The sequence below is a fragment of the Musa acuminata genome, chromosome BXJ2-11 (genome assembly GCF_036884655.1).
Source record: "Musa acuminata AAA Group cultivar baxijiao chromosome BXJ2-11, Cavendish_Baxijiao_AAA, whole genome shotgun sequence".
Taxonomy (NCBI): Eukaryota; Viridiplantae; Streptophyta; class Magnoliopsida; order Zingiberales; family Musaceae; genus Musa; species Musa acuminata.
In genome coordinates, this window is record NC_088348.1 from 9,715,144 (window position 1) to 9,732,707 (window position 17,564).

At 35.7% G+C, this 17,564-nt stretch overlaps 1 protein-coding gene across 6 annotated transcripts; it reads left to right on the forward strand.

The window, feature by feature from the left end:
• Positions 1 to 4,883: 4,883 nt before the first annotated feature.
• On the forward strand, positions 4,884 to 17,258 carry LOC135627986 (protein SPA1-RELATED 2-like). Of its 6 annotated transcripts, none has more exons than XM_065134483.1 (8): positions 4,884 to 5,270; positions 6,735 to 8,258; positions 10,114 to 10,271; positions 11,744 to 12,662; positions 14,240 to 14,386; positions 14,760 to 15,077; positions 15,222 to 15,281; positions 15,531 to 17,258. In XM_065134483.1, the coding sequence occupies exons 2-8, from the start codon at positions 6,786 to 6,788 to the stop codon at positions 15,720 to 15,722; spliced, it is 3,267 nt and encodes a 1,088-aa protein (XP_064990555.1). In that variant the 5' UTR covers positions 4,884 to 5,270; positions 6,735 to 6,785; the 3' UTR covers positions 15,723 to 17,258. The 6 variants fall into 6 exon arrangements, with proteins under 6 accessions (XP_064990555.1, XP_064990553.1, XP_064990550.1 ...); XM_065134481.1 differs by having other exon boundaries at positions 4,884 to 5,167; positions 6,739 to 8,258; XM_065134478.1 differs by lacking the exon at positions 4,884 to 5,270 and adding an exon at positions 5,340 to 5,485.
• Positions 17,259 to 17,564: the final 306 nt, after the last annotated feature.

The window sequence follows — 17,564 nt, forward strand, 5'->3', positions numbered from 1 at the left end:
TAAATTTTATAATTTGATTTCTTCTCTTCAAAGTAACTTGGATATATCTACTTCCAAAGAATCCTTATCCAAGAAATGAAAGCATGTAGATGCACATTATAAGGAGCTAATCATTTAAGATATATCAAAACATGTTCAAACTCGCTCTTCATTAAATAATATTTATTCAAATGTATGAATCGAGAACTTTTACTATTTATTCTCATATGATTTTTTTTATTAATGAGAATATTTATCCATATGAATTATGATATTTGAGATTTATTATTTGATCTCCTATGACTCCTTTTGCTATTTACTATAGAAGAGATTTATCCAAATGAATCATAATTTTTCTCTTGATTTTCGGTATTCACAATTTAAAATTTATTTATTTCATATAACTCCTTTGTGTTTATAACATATATAACCCATCATCAAATCAAACTTATCTTTGATATCTTTCATATGATGAATGAAATATTGATGTAAAGGGAAAAGAATCGCACAATTATATCCTTCTCTTCTTTTTACGGTGACAAAGGGAGAAAAAGAATTGCTAGCTTACACATCTTAAGAAAAGTAAAAATTACTAGCTTGCACATATCAAGAAAAGTAAAAATTACTAACTTGCATACTTCCATATTTGACAAATGAGTTAGATTATATAAATAATTTGATGAAGGATCATAAGGATACATGGTAAAATATGATTGTTCTATTATATCATATGCATGAACCGATAGAAGACAAATAAGTATAACTATATTTTTGGTTAATTGTGGATCTATGTTTGCTAAGTTAATTAATGTATCCCTTCTTATGAAGCCTAGAGAAAAAAAATACTTGAATTACTTGGTTGATGAAATTGGAAAGCAAAATATGGTTCAAATAATAGGTTGTTTAATTTTTCCATTTGAAATTTTAATTATATTATTTTATATTTTTAAACACTTATCAATTTTTTTTTTTATTTTTTTAGGTAATTACTCTGAGTAAAAAGGTTACACTTGTATTAGACTTCATTCATTACACATTGTAACGAGGATATTGAAAAGATTGGAGACAGAATACCTTAGAAAAGATGATCTTTGTTATTGGATTTATATATAATCATTCTGAAACTGTTAACATGATAAAGAGAATTTATAAGAAACAAAAAATTGATGAGATATGGTGTCAACGATTTACCACTTAATTTTTGTTATTACAAAGTATTGATAGACAAAAACACAATCTTAGAAATGTGTTTGTCTCTAAAAAATATGTGACAAGTAAATCGACAAAAGAGATGAAAGGCAAGAGAGCAAGTGATATTATCTTGATACCATCATTTGGAATCATATGGTCTATGTATCAAAAGTAATGGATCATCTTATTCGAGTTCTTCGACTTGTAAATAATGAGAAAAAGCTAGCAATACAAGGAGGATAAGAAGAAGATTGTATTGCGGAGGGAGAGAGGGATAAAGAGGGGGAAGAGGAGAGAGGAGAAGGGAAAGGTAGAGGAGGAGGAGGAGGAAGAGTGGTTTTGTTGACTTAGACCGAGCCTATTTAAGAAAAAGAATTGGATTATGTATTCTGCAATGAAAACCAAATCATTTATCAAAATGAGTAGCATAATTGTTCATTCAAATAGAGAGGTGTCAATCGGTAAATTCTTTCTGGTAAATTACCCAAAAGAATAAGACTAACTAAAATTTTGCATCAAATCACATGGAGAGCACTTAGCTTGATGATCTCCATTAAGAAAAGCCAACAAAGCACATGCATCTCTAATTTGCCAAATGATCACTAGAAACTAAGACTATTATCTTTGAGAGTATCATAAAGATTATTTACATGTGGAAAATCTTTAAGAAAGAGCATATGCCTTCAAAGCATGTCCTCTTGTAAAAGGGAATCATCTTCATCTATCACAGGCTTATACCGAGACCTACTTATGAAAACACCAGCTTAAAATCATCATTCACAGAACTATTGTAGCTCAAAGAAGAATCTTGGATGTAAAGGTTCTACGTTCGTTCTCTCCTCAGTTGAATATTCACACAAAATAAAAAAGAAGATATCACCTTGAATACGAAGACATAATGCTGTCTTGAAGCTGATGGACACCAAGCAACTGGAGTTTCACATTAGGTCATGTGATAAACTGCAGAAGGAATAAGACAATGTTCAAATTAACTAATATTTGAGCAACTCAAGGAAAACTTTAGCACCTTTTAAGGAGCAAGGATCAATAAAAATAAATTACTTCATCAAATAATTCATTTTCAATCATTTAAATGTCATTCAAATGCCAGGACCACACATGATATCATTATGGACCTCATTAAGGATGCTTTATGCTGAATAAATATGCTTGATTTGTGATTCAAAAGGCCCACCAATAACAACTTAAGACATCTATACGATCACAAAAAAAGAGCACACTTCAAACGGTAAAGTATATAGATTCACAGTACCACATCTGTCATAGAGAGCGTATAAGCGACACTGTAAGTGAGACAAAGACTGTATTTACTGAAAGTTTATCAAGCAATGCAATTTTGCAAAAAAAAAAAAAAGAACTAAAGAAAAATGAAGTACCTGCTGATTTTATGATTACAGAGAGACAAAGACTGTATTTTGAATTTGACTGAAAGTTTATCAAGCAATACAATTTTACAAAAATAAAAAAAAGAACTAAAGAAAAATGAAGTACCTACTGATTTTATGATTACAGAGAGACAAAGACTGTATTTTGAATTTGATTGAAAGTTTATCAAGCAATGTAATTTTACAAAAATAAAAAAAAAGAACTAAAGAAAAATGAAGAACCTATTGATTTTATGATTACAGAGAGATAAAGACTGTATTTTGAATTTGACTGAAAGTTTATCAAGCAATGCAATTTTGCAAAAAAAAAAAAAAAAAAAAAAAAAAATGATAACACAGGCACACAGCTGATATTTCAACCATGAGCTGTCTCTAGCTCATCAGTGAGGTTCTACAGATATGGTTGAAACTAAGCCACGTCTAGCTATTCAAAAAGCCACAAGGTCCACCTTGCTTCATCAGGGGGACATATTCTGACCAAATACTTATTTGTATAAACAACCAATTATGATACAACTAGGACTATCAAATTAGCCCATTAGTGTTGGTCTCACTGCTAAGGCGCCTATACATGCACGCAAGTCAGTCTTTTAGCTGTCTAGCGATATCCATCATCAGGACTAAGAAAGAAAGAAACAGAACGGAAAAACACAGAGCTTGATTTGGACTTCAGCCATTGGTTATATTTCAGCAATGGGGATGAAGTGTAACAGACTGGTAGCTGAAGTTGAACCGACAATCTTCTTCGGGTTTGACAATGGGTATTGCAACTGAAACAGAAAGATTGACAAGCAGGAAGATGAATGGGAACAAGCCACAATCATCAAGAAACCTAAAAATAGTAGACCTCTCATGGCGAGATTTACATACTCTTGCTCTGGATGTTCTTTGCCTTACCTTACAGAGGTTCAACGAATTATAGGACAAAATAAATCAATAAAGAGAGAAAGACAAGAAATCTACTAGGATCTGCAACAATATTAAATTGATTAGATTCTGATAAGGCACTTCTAAGATCAAAACAAGTTTCCCTCTTTCACCATATAATCATCTAGGGCATCGATCTGGAGACGAGGAATCGCACACTTTGTATCGTTCGTGGGGATCGCCGAGCCGAGCCGATCCATCGACCGAGTCGGTTCCGGGCCCTCGGGGAACACCATGCAATCCAAGAACTCTCTCCAAGCTCCGGATCCTCCGCCACACGACCTAGGCCATCCTCTCCGGTCGGCGAAGCGGGCGTAGGGATGCGGCAAGACGCCGCGACGACTCCTTATATGAGTTCTCGAGGGAGGAGAGACGACGTGGTCGAACTCTTCGGAGGACCGACGGGAGTAGGCGGGATTCGAAGCGGCGAGGGAGCTTTTCCACCGTTGGATGCGGCATACAAAAAAAAAGTGGGCGGTGGATCGAAGGCAATTATGTTTGAACTTAACCATCTAATTAATAGACACTAAATTACGCCTTAAGTCAAGCAATCTACTTTAATTATATATTTATTATCTATAGATATTATAGTTAGAAAAGATGATACAATTCAAAATCATCAAAGATTAATATATATTTGCAGTGTTTTTTTTTTGACTTTTTAATATTATACATAAGAAAAGGTGAGGGATCTGTTTTTGGTCTTTTTCTTGGATTAGAATCATTCAATTTAAATTTGTTCCAATAAACTTTCAAATCAGTTTATGCAAATTAAACCATGTTCAAACATATATTTCTTTTAAAAAGTATTAAAAAAATAAACCCAGGATATAAATTTCATATTTTCATATAAATTATCATAAAATTATATAAATAGTTTAAAAAAATATCAACATAAAATTTAGAAATTTATATTTTAAACAATATTTGATTCTAATATAATTTAAATAGAACAAAGCATAAATATTATGTGGAAGTAAACAACTTCATTTATGCATTCATTTTTAGGCCTTCCAAAATATCTTTTTAAAATTTTAACAAAAAAATAAACTATTTCATATTATCACCTGTTCTCAAAGCAGTAAACTGTAATTAAGCCGGAGTTTTATTTTTGGTGATTTTAAAAGATAAGGGGAAAAAACACAAAACCAATTATTATTATTATTATTATTATTATTATTATTATTATTATTATTATTATTATTATTATTCCGGCAATCTCTCCTTATCATACGTATTATATGAAGCTAATATTTCTAATTGTTGAAAGAGAATTAAAAGACTGGGCATTCATTAGCAGCCACCACCACAAGCTTCCCTCTCCAACCCAATTTATGTGTGTCAATAAACATACCTACAAGGACTGGTCTGCAACTTGTCCACGTTACATGGTCGGGTTTTGATCCCCTCAGCATGAGCATTCCGATAATATCTTCTCTCCTGCCTTCTTCCTCTCCCCACCTTCTCTCCTGAGTCCTCCATCGACATATATGATTATGATATGGTCACGAAATCGACCCGGGTAAAGTATCGATGAGACTATTAAACGTGAGGAATCACAAGTGACGCGAACGCGGCGCGCTTTGTCTGCTGCGGGTATCGTACTCGATGCTCCCGAGGGGTGGAGGGGCTCGAGGGGCCAGGCCTATTTCCCTTTAAGGCAAGTTCCCCTGTGCCGTGGCTCTTCCGGTTCTTGCTGGTGTCGTGCGGTTCTTGACCCGGCCTTTTACTTGTTAGAGTATTTTAACTGGTGCTTCTGGGTTAGAGGTGGAGACATGATTTCTTATTCGGTTTGGTGTTATCAAGTTTGGATTTTGATTGCTTGTCGACGAGAAAGTTTGGGTTTTGCTTTGCTTTGCTTTTTTTGATTTAGATGTCTGCGATTTGTAGGTTTTGTTTGGTTTACTGATCTAGAGATGAAATGTGGATGGAGACATTTCGTCCGATGTTGGAAACCTGATAATGCCTTCTGTTTGTGGATGGTAATATCGTCTGATAATGCCTTCTGTTTCCAATTGGATCCTTTGTGGTGATGCCCGTTGTCGGAAACCCAAATAAATCTTATTGTTTTAGATTGCTATCTAGCGGTGTTTGTTGTTTATCGATCATAGTTTGCTGAAAGAAGGTCCAAAATGAGATATTCGTGAACAAAATGTTGTTCTTTTCTATCTATGTTGTTTTTTCTTCGGAAAAGAAAAGATCTGTTACTTCAAAAATCTAAAACAGGATTACCATGCTCCTCGGAGCACAAGAAGTAGCCAGATCCGCTGGCCAGTCATGCCAACAAACACAGGAGGATTTAGAAACCATAGTGCCAGCAAACCAGTTGGCACTATGGTTTCCCTCACGAAAGACGTGACAAAATTTGCAAGCTTGGAAACATTGAGCTAAGCCAAAAATTCATTTTACACACATGATCAGATTCCAAGGAGGTTCTTCCTTTAAATTCAGAATTTTGATAAGAGTCTTTGCGTCTGATTTAACCACTAGATTAGAGATTCCTTCTTGTAGAGCATGATCCATTCCTTCTTTGATTACCAGTATACCCAGCTTTGAGATTATTGATTCCAGGAAGAAAGGTGCAAGGTGCATCCTGCCAGCTTACAAACTCTAATCTCAAAACCAGCTCCTCCATCTCCATCCTGCACAGCAAAAGAATCATCAGTGTTAAGTTTATACCATCCTAACTCAGGCTTAGACCCAGTTACAAGGATCTGATTTCTCACTAAACAACCTTCAGACAGATTAAAGGGTTTACAGCATGTAGCATAAGATGCAGTTCTGATGATAATAGAGATTGGGTGACTCTTAGCAACTTTAAGGGCGTCTCACTTTGGGCCAACCAGATAAACCAAAGACAGTAGACAATAAGTGCTATAAGATTCCAGCAGCTAGAATTGGTAAGGTCCTCTCCCTCATCCAACCAATCCCCCCTGATTGTTTTCATTGAGACTCTTGATTGTTAAGAGTGGACTATGCTGAATGAACCTACTCACTATGTAGAACTTGTTGAGGTCACCTGTGATTTCTTGGTATGCTTGGTCTGACTGTTTAAAATAGGACCTTGGAACAGGTTCAGAAACTAATATAAAACATACATTGTGGATGAAGGTCGACTGATGTTCACTTTACTGTTTATTTCTGTGTTGTGGATGAAGCTGTACATTTCAAGATACTGTTTGCAATTGAACTGTGCTTCTGTAAGTAAGCAAATCTTCTTTTTTATTTTAGGGAGCCAATTGGCTTACAACTTTTTTGACTGGAAGAAGCATATTTGGACCGATGGAGGGCACGACTGACATTAACTACTCTATGGATAGTTTAGAAGTAGATCCTCTGCAGTTCAAAGAAAATGATCACCTATCAGAGCAAACCAGAAGTTACAATTTACTTGAATCACCTCCTCCGGCAACTATTCCGGTGATCAATTGGTCTGAGCACATTTCTCGTTTGAGGTCTACTGAGTTTAACTTGGAATCGTTGGTTAGTCAAAGTGTTCACTGTGATTCGGAATCACTATATAGGTATGAATCATCATACAACAACCCACCTTCAAACTACCATCGAGACATGGTCAAAGAATTGACCCTGAGAAACTACAAGAGCCGAAGCCTGTCTGTAGTTGGTTGCTACCACAGTGAGGAAGATTTCCCACAAGAGGACTCGAAAGAAATGTTGTATAGAACAAGATCTTTGTTATCTGAAAATTCACCAACATTCACTAAACAAGTGGATGCTGGCAATTCCTTTTTGCCCCAAGTCAGCATCCAGACGCCTCCTTTAAGCAGACAATTTGGTCAGAATTTTTCAGAATTATCTGGTCTCGGTGACAAATACATTCTCTCAGACAATCATGCATTTATAGACTATACTGGTGCTGCACAAGATTGCAACCCGCAAGACTCTGGATTTGAACTGTTCTCAGTCACGAATGCATTGAAAGGGAAGGGAGTTGCATCGAGATGTCCAGATGATGTTAATTTTCAAACTTATGCTGATCAAAATGATCAATTGACAGCACAGACAGCTCCTGTTGGTTTCCAAAGATCCTGTGTTAAATCTTATTGCTTGTCTCCACTTGCTACCATCGGTGAGAGTTTATTGGGAATTCATGAAGAAGGAATTAGCTTAAGAAGTTTCCTTAAACCTCAAAGCAGCTTAAATAAAGTGGAGAGACTGCACATGTTCAAGCTGATCGTGGATCTCATTAGTAGCTTGCATTCTCAAGGATTTATTCTGAAGCATTTATGTCCATCACATTTTGTTATGTTGCAATCAAAACAAGTTAAATATGTAGGCCCACTCATTCCCCAAGGTCAAATGGAACTGTTAGAAGGCAAAAGAGAGCCAGATGTGGATCATTTGAATTTGAAGAACTCTTTAAAAAGGAGATGGAACTTGGTAGACGGAAGAGAGTTCAATGAAACTCTATTAACTAAGCATCAGAAAGTGTGTGAGCAATTCATATCTCCAAGCCATACTGGTGTCTTAAAAGGAGAAGTCGGTAAAGAGTTTGACCCACAAAATTTTCAAATTGAAAATTCTATCTGTGAAGTTTCGGGCAGGCTGCAAACTGGTGGAGCATCCAAGTCCCATAATTTTCCTGTAATTTTGGAGTTATCTTCTGGTGGCCATTATGCAGTGTCCGATGTTCTGAAATTGGAGGAGAGGTGGTATGCTAGTCCTGAGGAGCTAAATGAGGGTTCCTGCTCTTCTTCATCAAATATCTACAGTCTTGGGGTTCTTCTTTTTGAGGTAAGACAGGCGTTTTACTAGACTACTATATAGAAATTTTTTGACCATTTCTATCTTTATCATTGGTCAAATGGCTGACCAGCATATACTGAAGGGCAGGTTTTCCTTATAATACATAAATGCAGCAGAAATTGGATCATTACCATGTATTTTGAATTACATAGTTCAATTATGTTTATAGACAACGAGAACTTCTGATGCATGTTGTGCTTATGAATCTGCAAGGCCAGGATTTTTTTAATCTTTACTGCAATATTCATTTATGACTTGTCCACATATTGATTACACATTTGCATGCCTAGAGGACATAGTAATAGGTCATTTGGCAGCTAAGAAAATGACATTTGTGCTATAAGAAGCTAAATTTTCCTTCTAAAGTGAGGGTCATATATAGTCACATTCTCAAATATGTTTATAGACAGTGAGAACTTCTGAAGCATATTGTCTTATGAATCACAAGGCCTTTTTTAATCTTTACTGCAAGATTCATTTATGACTTGTCCATGTATTGATTACACATTTGCATGCATAGAAGACATTGTAATACGTGAATAAATCATTTGGCAGGTAAGAAAATGACCTTTCATCCTATAAGGTGCTAAATTTGAATTGTAAAGTGAGGATCATAGATAGTCACATTATCAAAGTAATATCTGAGTCAACAAAGATCAGTTTCACCTTCCACTTAGGGTTTGACAACATCTAGTTCAAAGATCATCTTTAATCAAGAAGGTATTAAAATTCCTAATAAATACCTATTCACAACCAAATTATTATGCATAACTCTAATTTTCATATTTTTCACTTTTTAAATAGTTGGGTCCAATTTTTTTTAGAGGAGGAAAAGTATCTGTCATTTGATATATAGGTGTATACATAATTAATATGACAGCATCATGTAATGTGTATGGAAAAACAAACCATACCTATAAGTCAAGAATTAGAATCTTTGAGATTTGTCAAATGGGAGTTCTCAAGTGCATTCTTTGGGAGTGTCTGCAAAATATGTTTCACACTAATGCTATGCTGGTGCTAGAAAGTGGGAAAAAGATAAAAAGGGAGAAGTGGGGGAAAGATCTTATCTTGTTTTGCTTATTCTACTATTTATTTCCTATTCCGCCATACATTTATAAAAGGACCATTTTTAGGCAACCGGGAGGGTTGCAATGAATGATGATATATATTGAAGGGCTTCATTATTGAGAGAAAACCCCTGAAATTAGTTCAATGTTCCACAAGATCTGAAAAGACAAAGGAAAACAATATCATCAAATTCATCCATACTCAAACTCCACATTTGGAGGGCAACGGTATTGTTACTATGTTAGCGCAAAACATGCCAACTAGTAGGGTTCACACTTCACACAAGTTAGCATGACAGTCTTTTCATTGGTTTATTTTCTTCGTAGCATTTAATTAGGTTGTCCGAATTGATTTGAGGCTTAGTAAGAAAACCTATGCTCAGTAAGAAGCCAAGCTGACGTATTATCATATCAAGTTTTTTAGGAAATAATTTATACAACAAGCATGTGGGGCAGGATTGAATTCCTTTGTTTTTGAGAAAAATATAGGTTGGGTTATATTTTGATCCAAGTTGAATCTGCCCTTGTAGAGAGCACTATGCTTGAAAAATGTGACCCCTCCATATATTTAGACTTGAAAAGCAACTAGAATAATCTGGCCTTCTATTAATTTTTTTATTCTTAAATTGATTTGTCAACAATTGCCAATTTGCAGCAACTGGCTGCAGCACAATAGTGTGACTCTCTGCTACTGTGATGCCTTCTACCTTACTTTTTGGTGTTGCCTGCTACCTAGCACATACTATACTAACATATGCTATAATACTCTTCAGCTCTTCTGCCATTTTGAATCACAGAAAGCCCATTGTGTTGCAATGTCTAATCTGCATCATCGAATTCTTCCACCAAGTTTTTTATCAGAACATCCCAAGGAGGCTGGCATCTGTCTCTGGATGCTTCATCCAGACCCTTCTTCCAGGCCAAAAATAAGGTAATCATTTGCCAGTAATATATCCTATGGAATGTGCTTCTTCGTATCTGTAGGCCCTGGATATTGTGTCAAGAATTCTAACAAATTCCTCAAGAGGAATTCTATCTTCTAGAAATGCCCTTGTTTGGTTTATTTTTCTGTTAGGTTTTTATGTAGGGAGCAATTTACTAGTCTATTTTGGAAGTCTTTATTGCAAGCATGCCTATTCTTTAAGGCTCATACTCATATTTGGTTAACATTGGAGAGTAATGGGTGTAAAAAGCTTAGGCTGTTCCCGGTTACAGGGTAGCTACTTGCTGGAGATCATAATTGGAAGTTCTGTGACTATTGATGAAATTCTTGTGACATCATTTTGCTTTCACTTTGATAACATCCTAACTCTCATAAAGTTTAATAATATTCTTTCACTTTTGGGAAGAGCTATCAAAGTTTTTGATGATTTAGGTAACGGAAATTGTATTTTTGTCATTGTTGAGATCATGAACCCCTGAAGGGCTTAACAGAAAATATCTATTAAGAACTATCTTAAAGGGTTTTGTTCTTGTATGTTCTTCATTTTTTTTCCACCGGTAGTGTTTGATCATCAAGCCTTTGGCAGACTGGAACAACAGGACATTCTAAAGACAGTAATTGTTAAGATCTTCAGATTAATTTTATCCACATACTTTACCCTTAATGAAGGAAATATTATACTTTTGTTATATGTTTCTATTAGCATTCCTGTGTAGACTGTTGACATACATTAGGACAGTATTACCATGCAGCTTACTGACTGACATCGGTTGCGTGGTGTCAACATATCTTTTTGTTCCATGCGTAAGATTTCCACCTTCCTTCATCCAGGCATATCCTAGTTTCTTTAATGATCACCTGAAATACATTTAGCCCAAAAGGTTTTATGTACCTTTTTTCCAATGCTTTTGGTGTAGTACCAAACAGAGTTGGGTCTTTTCCTGTTGGGGAAGTATTCTAGGGTTCATCTACCTGATGGAACATCGTTGCATGACCAACAGATATTGGTAGTATTGACACACAAATTCTATCAAATCTGACCTATTTGCCTCATCTACACCAACTTTCATACTTGCAATCAAGACTCTCCAAGTAATCTTCTCTATTGTACTCGTTTGCACATCTGCCCACAGTACTGCATCAAGTCTCAACATTAGCATGTTGAATCTCTCAGATGCCTGCAAATGTCTATTACAATCTTTATAGAAGGTTGTGGTGGTCTTCTAGTAGGCTATAGAGCAATAGTAATAAGAAACCATGACCTCAAATCTATATAAGAAACACTAGCCTCACTAGTCATAATAGACATCATTATTTTAAGTCATTATATGTATTTCATATTCTGCTGGTGCTTGATTTGGTTTTGCTTATTCTTATAATTTATTCATGAAAGAATATATGATTGTTAATTTGAAATATTTCTTCTCTGCTATAATAATAAGTATCTTTATCCATTGGAGAAACTTATACAGGACAATGTTCAAGAAGCAACTTTTTTATAAAGCTTTTTTTAATGTGGATGACAGTGATATTCTGCTATGTGACATATTTCGTAAAGATAGAGAAGCATCAATTATGGAGCAATTATCCACATCTGTTGATTGCGAACTTTCAAAAGCAGATTTGTTGTTGCATTTTCTATTAGCATTAAAAGAAAAGAAAGACAAGCAGACTGCCAAGCTGATGGAAGACCTTGGTTGCGTCAAAGCAGACCTAGAAGAAATAAAAAGCAGGCACTTCTCAACAGAACATGTTCATAAAGATTGGTTCTTGCAGACAAATTCTGCTGATATGTTAGGTGCATACACTTGCAAAGAACCACTACATATGAATTTAAGATCTGGATTGTCCGCAATGAGCACAGATGGAATAATCTCAACAATGAAGAACTTTGGTCTACTTGAAACTGCATACTTTTCCATGAGCTCTAAATCTGAGCATCCTGATATCAGCTCAATAGTTCGCCAAGATATAGATGTTCTAAGGCTCAAAAATCAATTATGTTCAGCTAAAAATGATGCAAGTCCCTCGTATATGGAAAAGGAGCCTTCTGACCAACGAGGATCCTTCTTTGAAGGTTTACGCAAGTATGCTCGTTATAAAAGATTTGAAGTTCATGGAAGTTTAAGATATACAAATATTCTCAACTCTGCAAATGTCATCTGCTCTTTGAGCTTTGACCAGAACGAAGAATACTTTGCTGCTGCTGGAGCGTCAAAAAAAATTAAAGTATTTGAGTTTGGTGCTCTTATAAATTCTACTGTTGACATTCATTATCCAGTAATTGAGATGCCGAGTAAATCAAAGCACAGTTGTGTTTGTTGGAATGGCTACATCAGGAACTATTTAGCCTCAACAGATTATGGTGGTGTGGTTCAGGTGTGTATTCACAGTGCATTTGTTTTCTCGTTGTACTCTCCTCATCACATCGAATACTGTGATCAATCACTCTTTTGATCACTATTTTTTTCCGAACTGCTTATTCTGATTGATGTTGTTGTATTTGGTTGCCTTTACAATTGAACATTGGCTGTATGAATCGGTTAATGTGGAATTTAGATTAAAAGGGTCATCCGTAGAGGATCAGGTTATAATTAGATTGATTAAATTTAGATAAACCTATGTATTACAATCTTGCACCAGTGCAAGGTTTGATGATGGTGATTTTGGCATCTGGTAAGGTTACTCCTTTGCAACGTAAATGTAAAGGGTTTGAATCATGGAAATAACCTCTTTATTGTAATGGTAAAATTCCATAAATATTAATTCTCTCTAGACTCTACATTAGTGAGCACCCCGTGACTCGTGTATTGGGCTGCTCTTTTTTGCCTTACATTCCAATGAGAATATTGACTTATTTTCAATGTTCTTGCTTAGTTATTCAATGTTGGTCTCATAGGTTAGTATAAGATAATTAATTATACTGAAATTGTATGTGCAATTGGTGCTTTTTAAGGATCAACGTTTTGGGTACTGGATCCATTTCAGTGATCTGGTTGGACCGGTACATACCAATCGTTACTGGTCAGTACATACGGGTATATGCTAATGTTTTAGAGAGGAGGAAAAAGGAGAAAAGGAAGGGATGGTGGAAGAAGAGGAAGGAAGAAGGGAAGCAATGGAGGAAGAGGTGGAAGAAGCAAGATTAGGATGGAGAAGGAAGCAGAAGGAAAAAGGGGAAGCAGTGGAGAAGGAGAAGGAAGAAGAAAAAAGAGGAAGCAGTGGAGGAGAAAAGGAAGAAGAAGAAGAACGAAAAGGAGATGAAGGAGAAGAGGTGCGGCAACGTCAAACAGCAGTGGTGGCGGCAGCGACATCACAAGAAGAGGACAGCGGCAAGAAGAGGGCTCATATTCGTGAACCCTAATTGCTATGTTTTTTAAATACTGAGTTAGACCGGGCCTAATGATGTTTTAGGTTTTTTTCCCTTAGTTGGACCGGATCGCCTAACATGAGGGCGGTTCATGTACCGGCCCACTCTCGGACCGGTGCATACCACTCGTTTCATACCGTTTCAAATGGTATGGTAGCCAATGGTTTATTGACCTTCTTGATTCCACAGTTTTTCTGTTTCTTTCTTCTTTTTATTTGATATGTTCATTTTATATTGTACAAAATTTCTTTCTCCTTTTTATTAGTTACGGACCCTTATGTTCATCTCATTGTTTTCATGAGTATGACATATACATAGTGGATATTGCATAATTTAGCCTCCTACATTTTGCAAATACTTAGGTTCTTCATTTAAATATTGCTCAATTTTTCCATCTCACCTGCCACACTTCATATCCAAAACCATGAAATTGAAGTCTCATGTTTCCTTAGAGAATCAATATACTTTCATTTAAAATCATGTCAACTCATAAAAGATTAAGTATGCACATAAGGATTTCATGCTTTCTGATATGACTAGCTTTTCTTGTAATTTTTTTAAAATTGACTCCAGTGTTTTTTTGAAGTTATGGGATGCTAGCACTGGTCAAGGATTTCATCGGTACTCTGAGCACCAAAAAAGGGCATGGTCTGTTGATTTTTCATCAGAAGCTCCAACTAAGCTCGCAAGTGGAAGTGATGATTGCTCTGTGAAACTTTGGAGCATTCATGAAGTGCGATCTCTTAATCACATTTTTATATTTAAGTATTCTTTAGCTTTGTTTAATTGAATATTAAATACTTCTTCTAATGGAATAAAACAAAACCAAAATTATGTTTAGCATGCCATAAAATTGATTGTTGCTTGTCCAAGATCCTTTTGTTAACATCCTTCTAAACTAGTCAGTGATATGGTGACATGATCTGTCCTGTTTTTATCTCATGATGTGTGTAAATCATACTTGTTATTCAAAATAAGCTAAGTTTGCAAAGTAGTGTGATAAATTAATAATGCTCCAGCACATTCTATTGTTTTTAAAATCAGCATGTCATGGCTGTTTTCTCTGTTCTTCAAGTGAAAATTGATGTAATATATCCAACTTGCAGAAAAATTGCATCAAGACTATCAAGAATGTTGCCAATGTATGCTGTGTACAGTTCTCATCACATTCGTCTCATCTACTGGGCTTTGGTTCTGCTGATTACCGAATTTACTGCTATGATCTACGTAATACCAGGATTCCCTGGTGTACTTTGGCTGGCCATGGAAAGACTGTAAGCTACATCAAATTTCTAGATTGTGATACCATTGTATCTGCATCTACTGATAATACCTTAAAGCTTTGGGATCTCAAGAAGACAACTGCATCTGGTTTGTCCACAAATGCCTGTAGCTTGACCATGACTGGTCATACTAATGAGAAGGTTTTCAGCTTGCTTTCTAGTTTTTACCTACCAAATACCACTTACATTTCCTACTGTTTAATTACTTTTGGGGTGTAATTAACTTTTTATTTGTCTGCAGCTTTTTTATATTTAGTTATAATGTACTGTTCTCTTGAAATGCAGAACTTTGTAGGCTTATCTGTTTGTGATGGGTACGTTTTATGTGGTTCCGAAACTAATGAAGTGAGTATACAATTTCATATTCATTTGGTACCTTGAACTTTTTATAACTTTCACAGATGATCTAGCATCATGCAGACATTTAAATGTCTCAGTGTGTCTACCGGCAACTCATACAAAAGACCATTATAGTTTTTGCCAGCAACTAATTGTCGAATTTACTAAAATTGCTCATACATAGAACTAAATATTGTGCAACAGAATGTGTGTTTCCTAACAACCTCTTCTAACTTTTTGATTTTGTTAATGTAGGTGTATGCATATCAGAAAACTTTTCCAATGCCAATAACATCACACAAGTTTGGGTATATTGACCCTATTACTGGCCATGAAATTGCTGATGATAACGGACAGTTTGTTTCGAGTGTCTGCTGGAAAAGAACATCAAATATGGCTCTTGCTGCAAATTCCAGTGGCTGCATAAAGTTGTTGCAAATGGTCTAGAATAAGAGAAACTTGGAGAAAGCAAGATCACTTCATTGTTTCTTCAAAATTCAGTAGCAGATGCTGATTTGAAATCCCTGGATCAGCCAAAATTGCTGCAAATCTTGGTGTTAACCTTGCTTCAAGCAGCCTCTACCTTGTGACCAATCAAAATCGGGCATTGACATAATGAGGTTATCAGTATATGTGAATGTTGCAGTTCTCACCATGTCTCAATAGCTTTTTGAGCTTATAGAAGCCGGAATGTCTTACTCAGAAATTGTCGGTTTTGTGTCATCTTTTTTACATCAGCAAGCTGGTCTATTAACTTAAACTGTGAACTGGAGCCCCTACTCCATCTTTTAGGAGCAGCTAGCTAGCTTCCCCAACTACAAAGATATGCTACGAATTGGTGTGCTCTGAGCTAAACAAAGTACTGTTGGACAGTGCAATTACGGAAGCAAGCAGACAAAGTAAAAGGCCATTTGCTTGGCTTTTTCCCTTGTGGCTCTACCCCTGTTTAAAAGGAAGTGTTCCTAAGTAACAGGACTTCAATCATCAAAGTTTTTGTCAATCAAGAACAAGTACATGAAAGCTCAGTTGGTTTGTTTCTGGTGAATGTAAAGCTTTTGACATCTGGATGGTGAGGCAGATGCAAGATCTGCAGTTTTACAGGTTGTGTGTATATTCAGCAATGAAAACAACATGAATTTTCATCGAAATCAGTTGGAGAAAATTTACAGGAAAGTTTTGCATGTTTTGTACAATTATCCTCATGGAGATTATGCTTGCATGAATGAACTGTTTTTTCTCTCTTTTTCATACTTTTCACCACAAACCACCCTTCCTCAGCCTCCACCAGCAGCTGCAGTTACTGAAAGCATAGTCAAGGTTAGTACTGTGTCTGGGGATCAAACAAGGGTTTGCTTCCATGCTCACTAATGTTATGAACAAGAAGAAGGCTATATATGCTTTGAACAAGATTTTTCCGGCACATCGTTCATTGCGACACCGACCAGTGCAGATCCAATCAAGGTGCAACAGCAATATTTCGTGGGTGTGATTGTGCATCAAGAAATGTGTTTATGATGAACTGGTTATTAGTTTCACATCAGAATCACATCATCCTCAACTTGATTGTATGATAGAGTTGGAACCTGCAGGGCAGCCAAACTTCAGTCATCTTGAATCATTACATTCTATCAGGGAGTGGAAGGAGACATCACCAGAACTTGCCATTGCAAGATGAGAAAGACAGGGCTGGCCTCACTCTCTTTTTCACTTTGCTTTTATGGATAAAATTTCTGACATTAATTCTTCTCAAAACTCTCATGGAAGGAATCTCATGCAGTGGATCAGCCTTTTTTTTTTTTTTTTAAATCTTATCTTTAACCTCCAAAAATGTTATCTTTGCTCCCAAATGTTGATTGTGGTGTCAACTTAGCTGAGGAAAGCATTCCAAGGAGAGGTAGGAATTCTAAGAACCCTAGAATGAACAACTGACTTATGACATGTAAAGCATCAAAAGAGAAGTATATGCCCTCTTCATTCCTTTCAGTCTATGGTCTGATGTGTGTTTTAGTTGAACAAACACCGCTCACCAGTGTAAAATTAAAAAGATATATGATAATACAAAGGAAAGATTAGCTCTTTTAGGGTTGTGGCAAATATGTTCTTTGGCCTACTTAATATAAATATGAAAATATTTTTGTTTTAGTATGCTTTTAATTGTTTGAACCAAATTGATCGGACTTATGCTTATTAAAGGAGATTATTTTTTGTAATCCTTTTTTATTATTTACACTCATATTTACACTCATTATTATTTACACTCATATTATTTACACTCATATTAAAATTTGG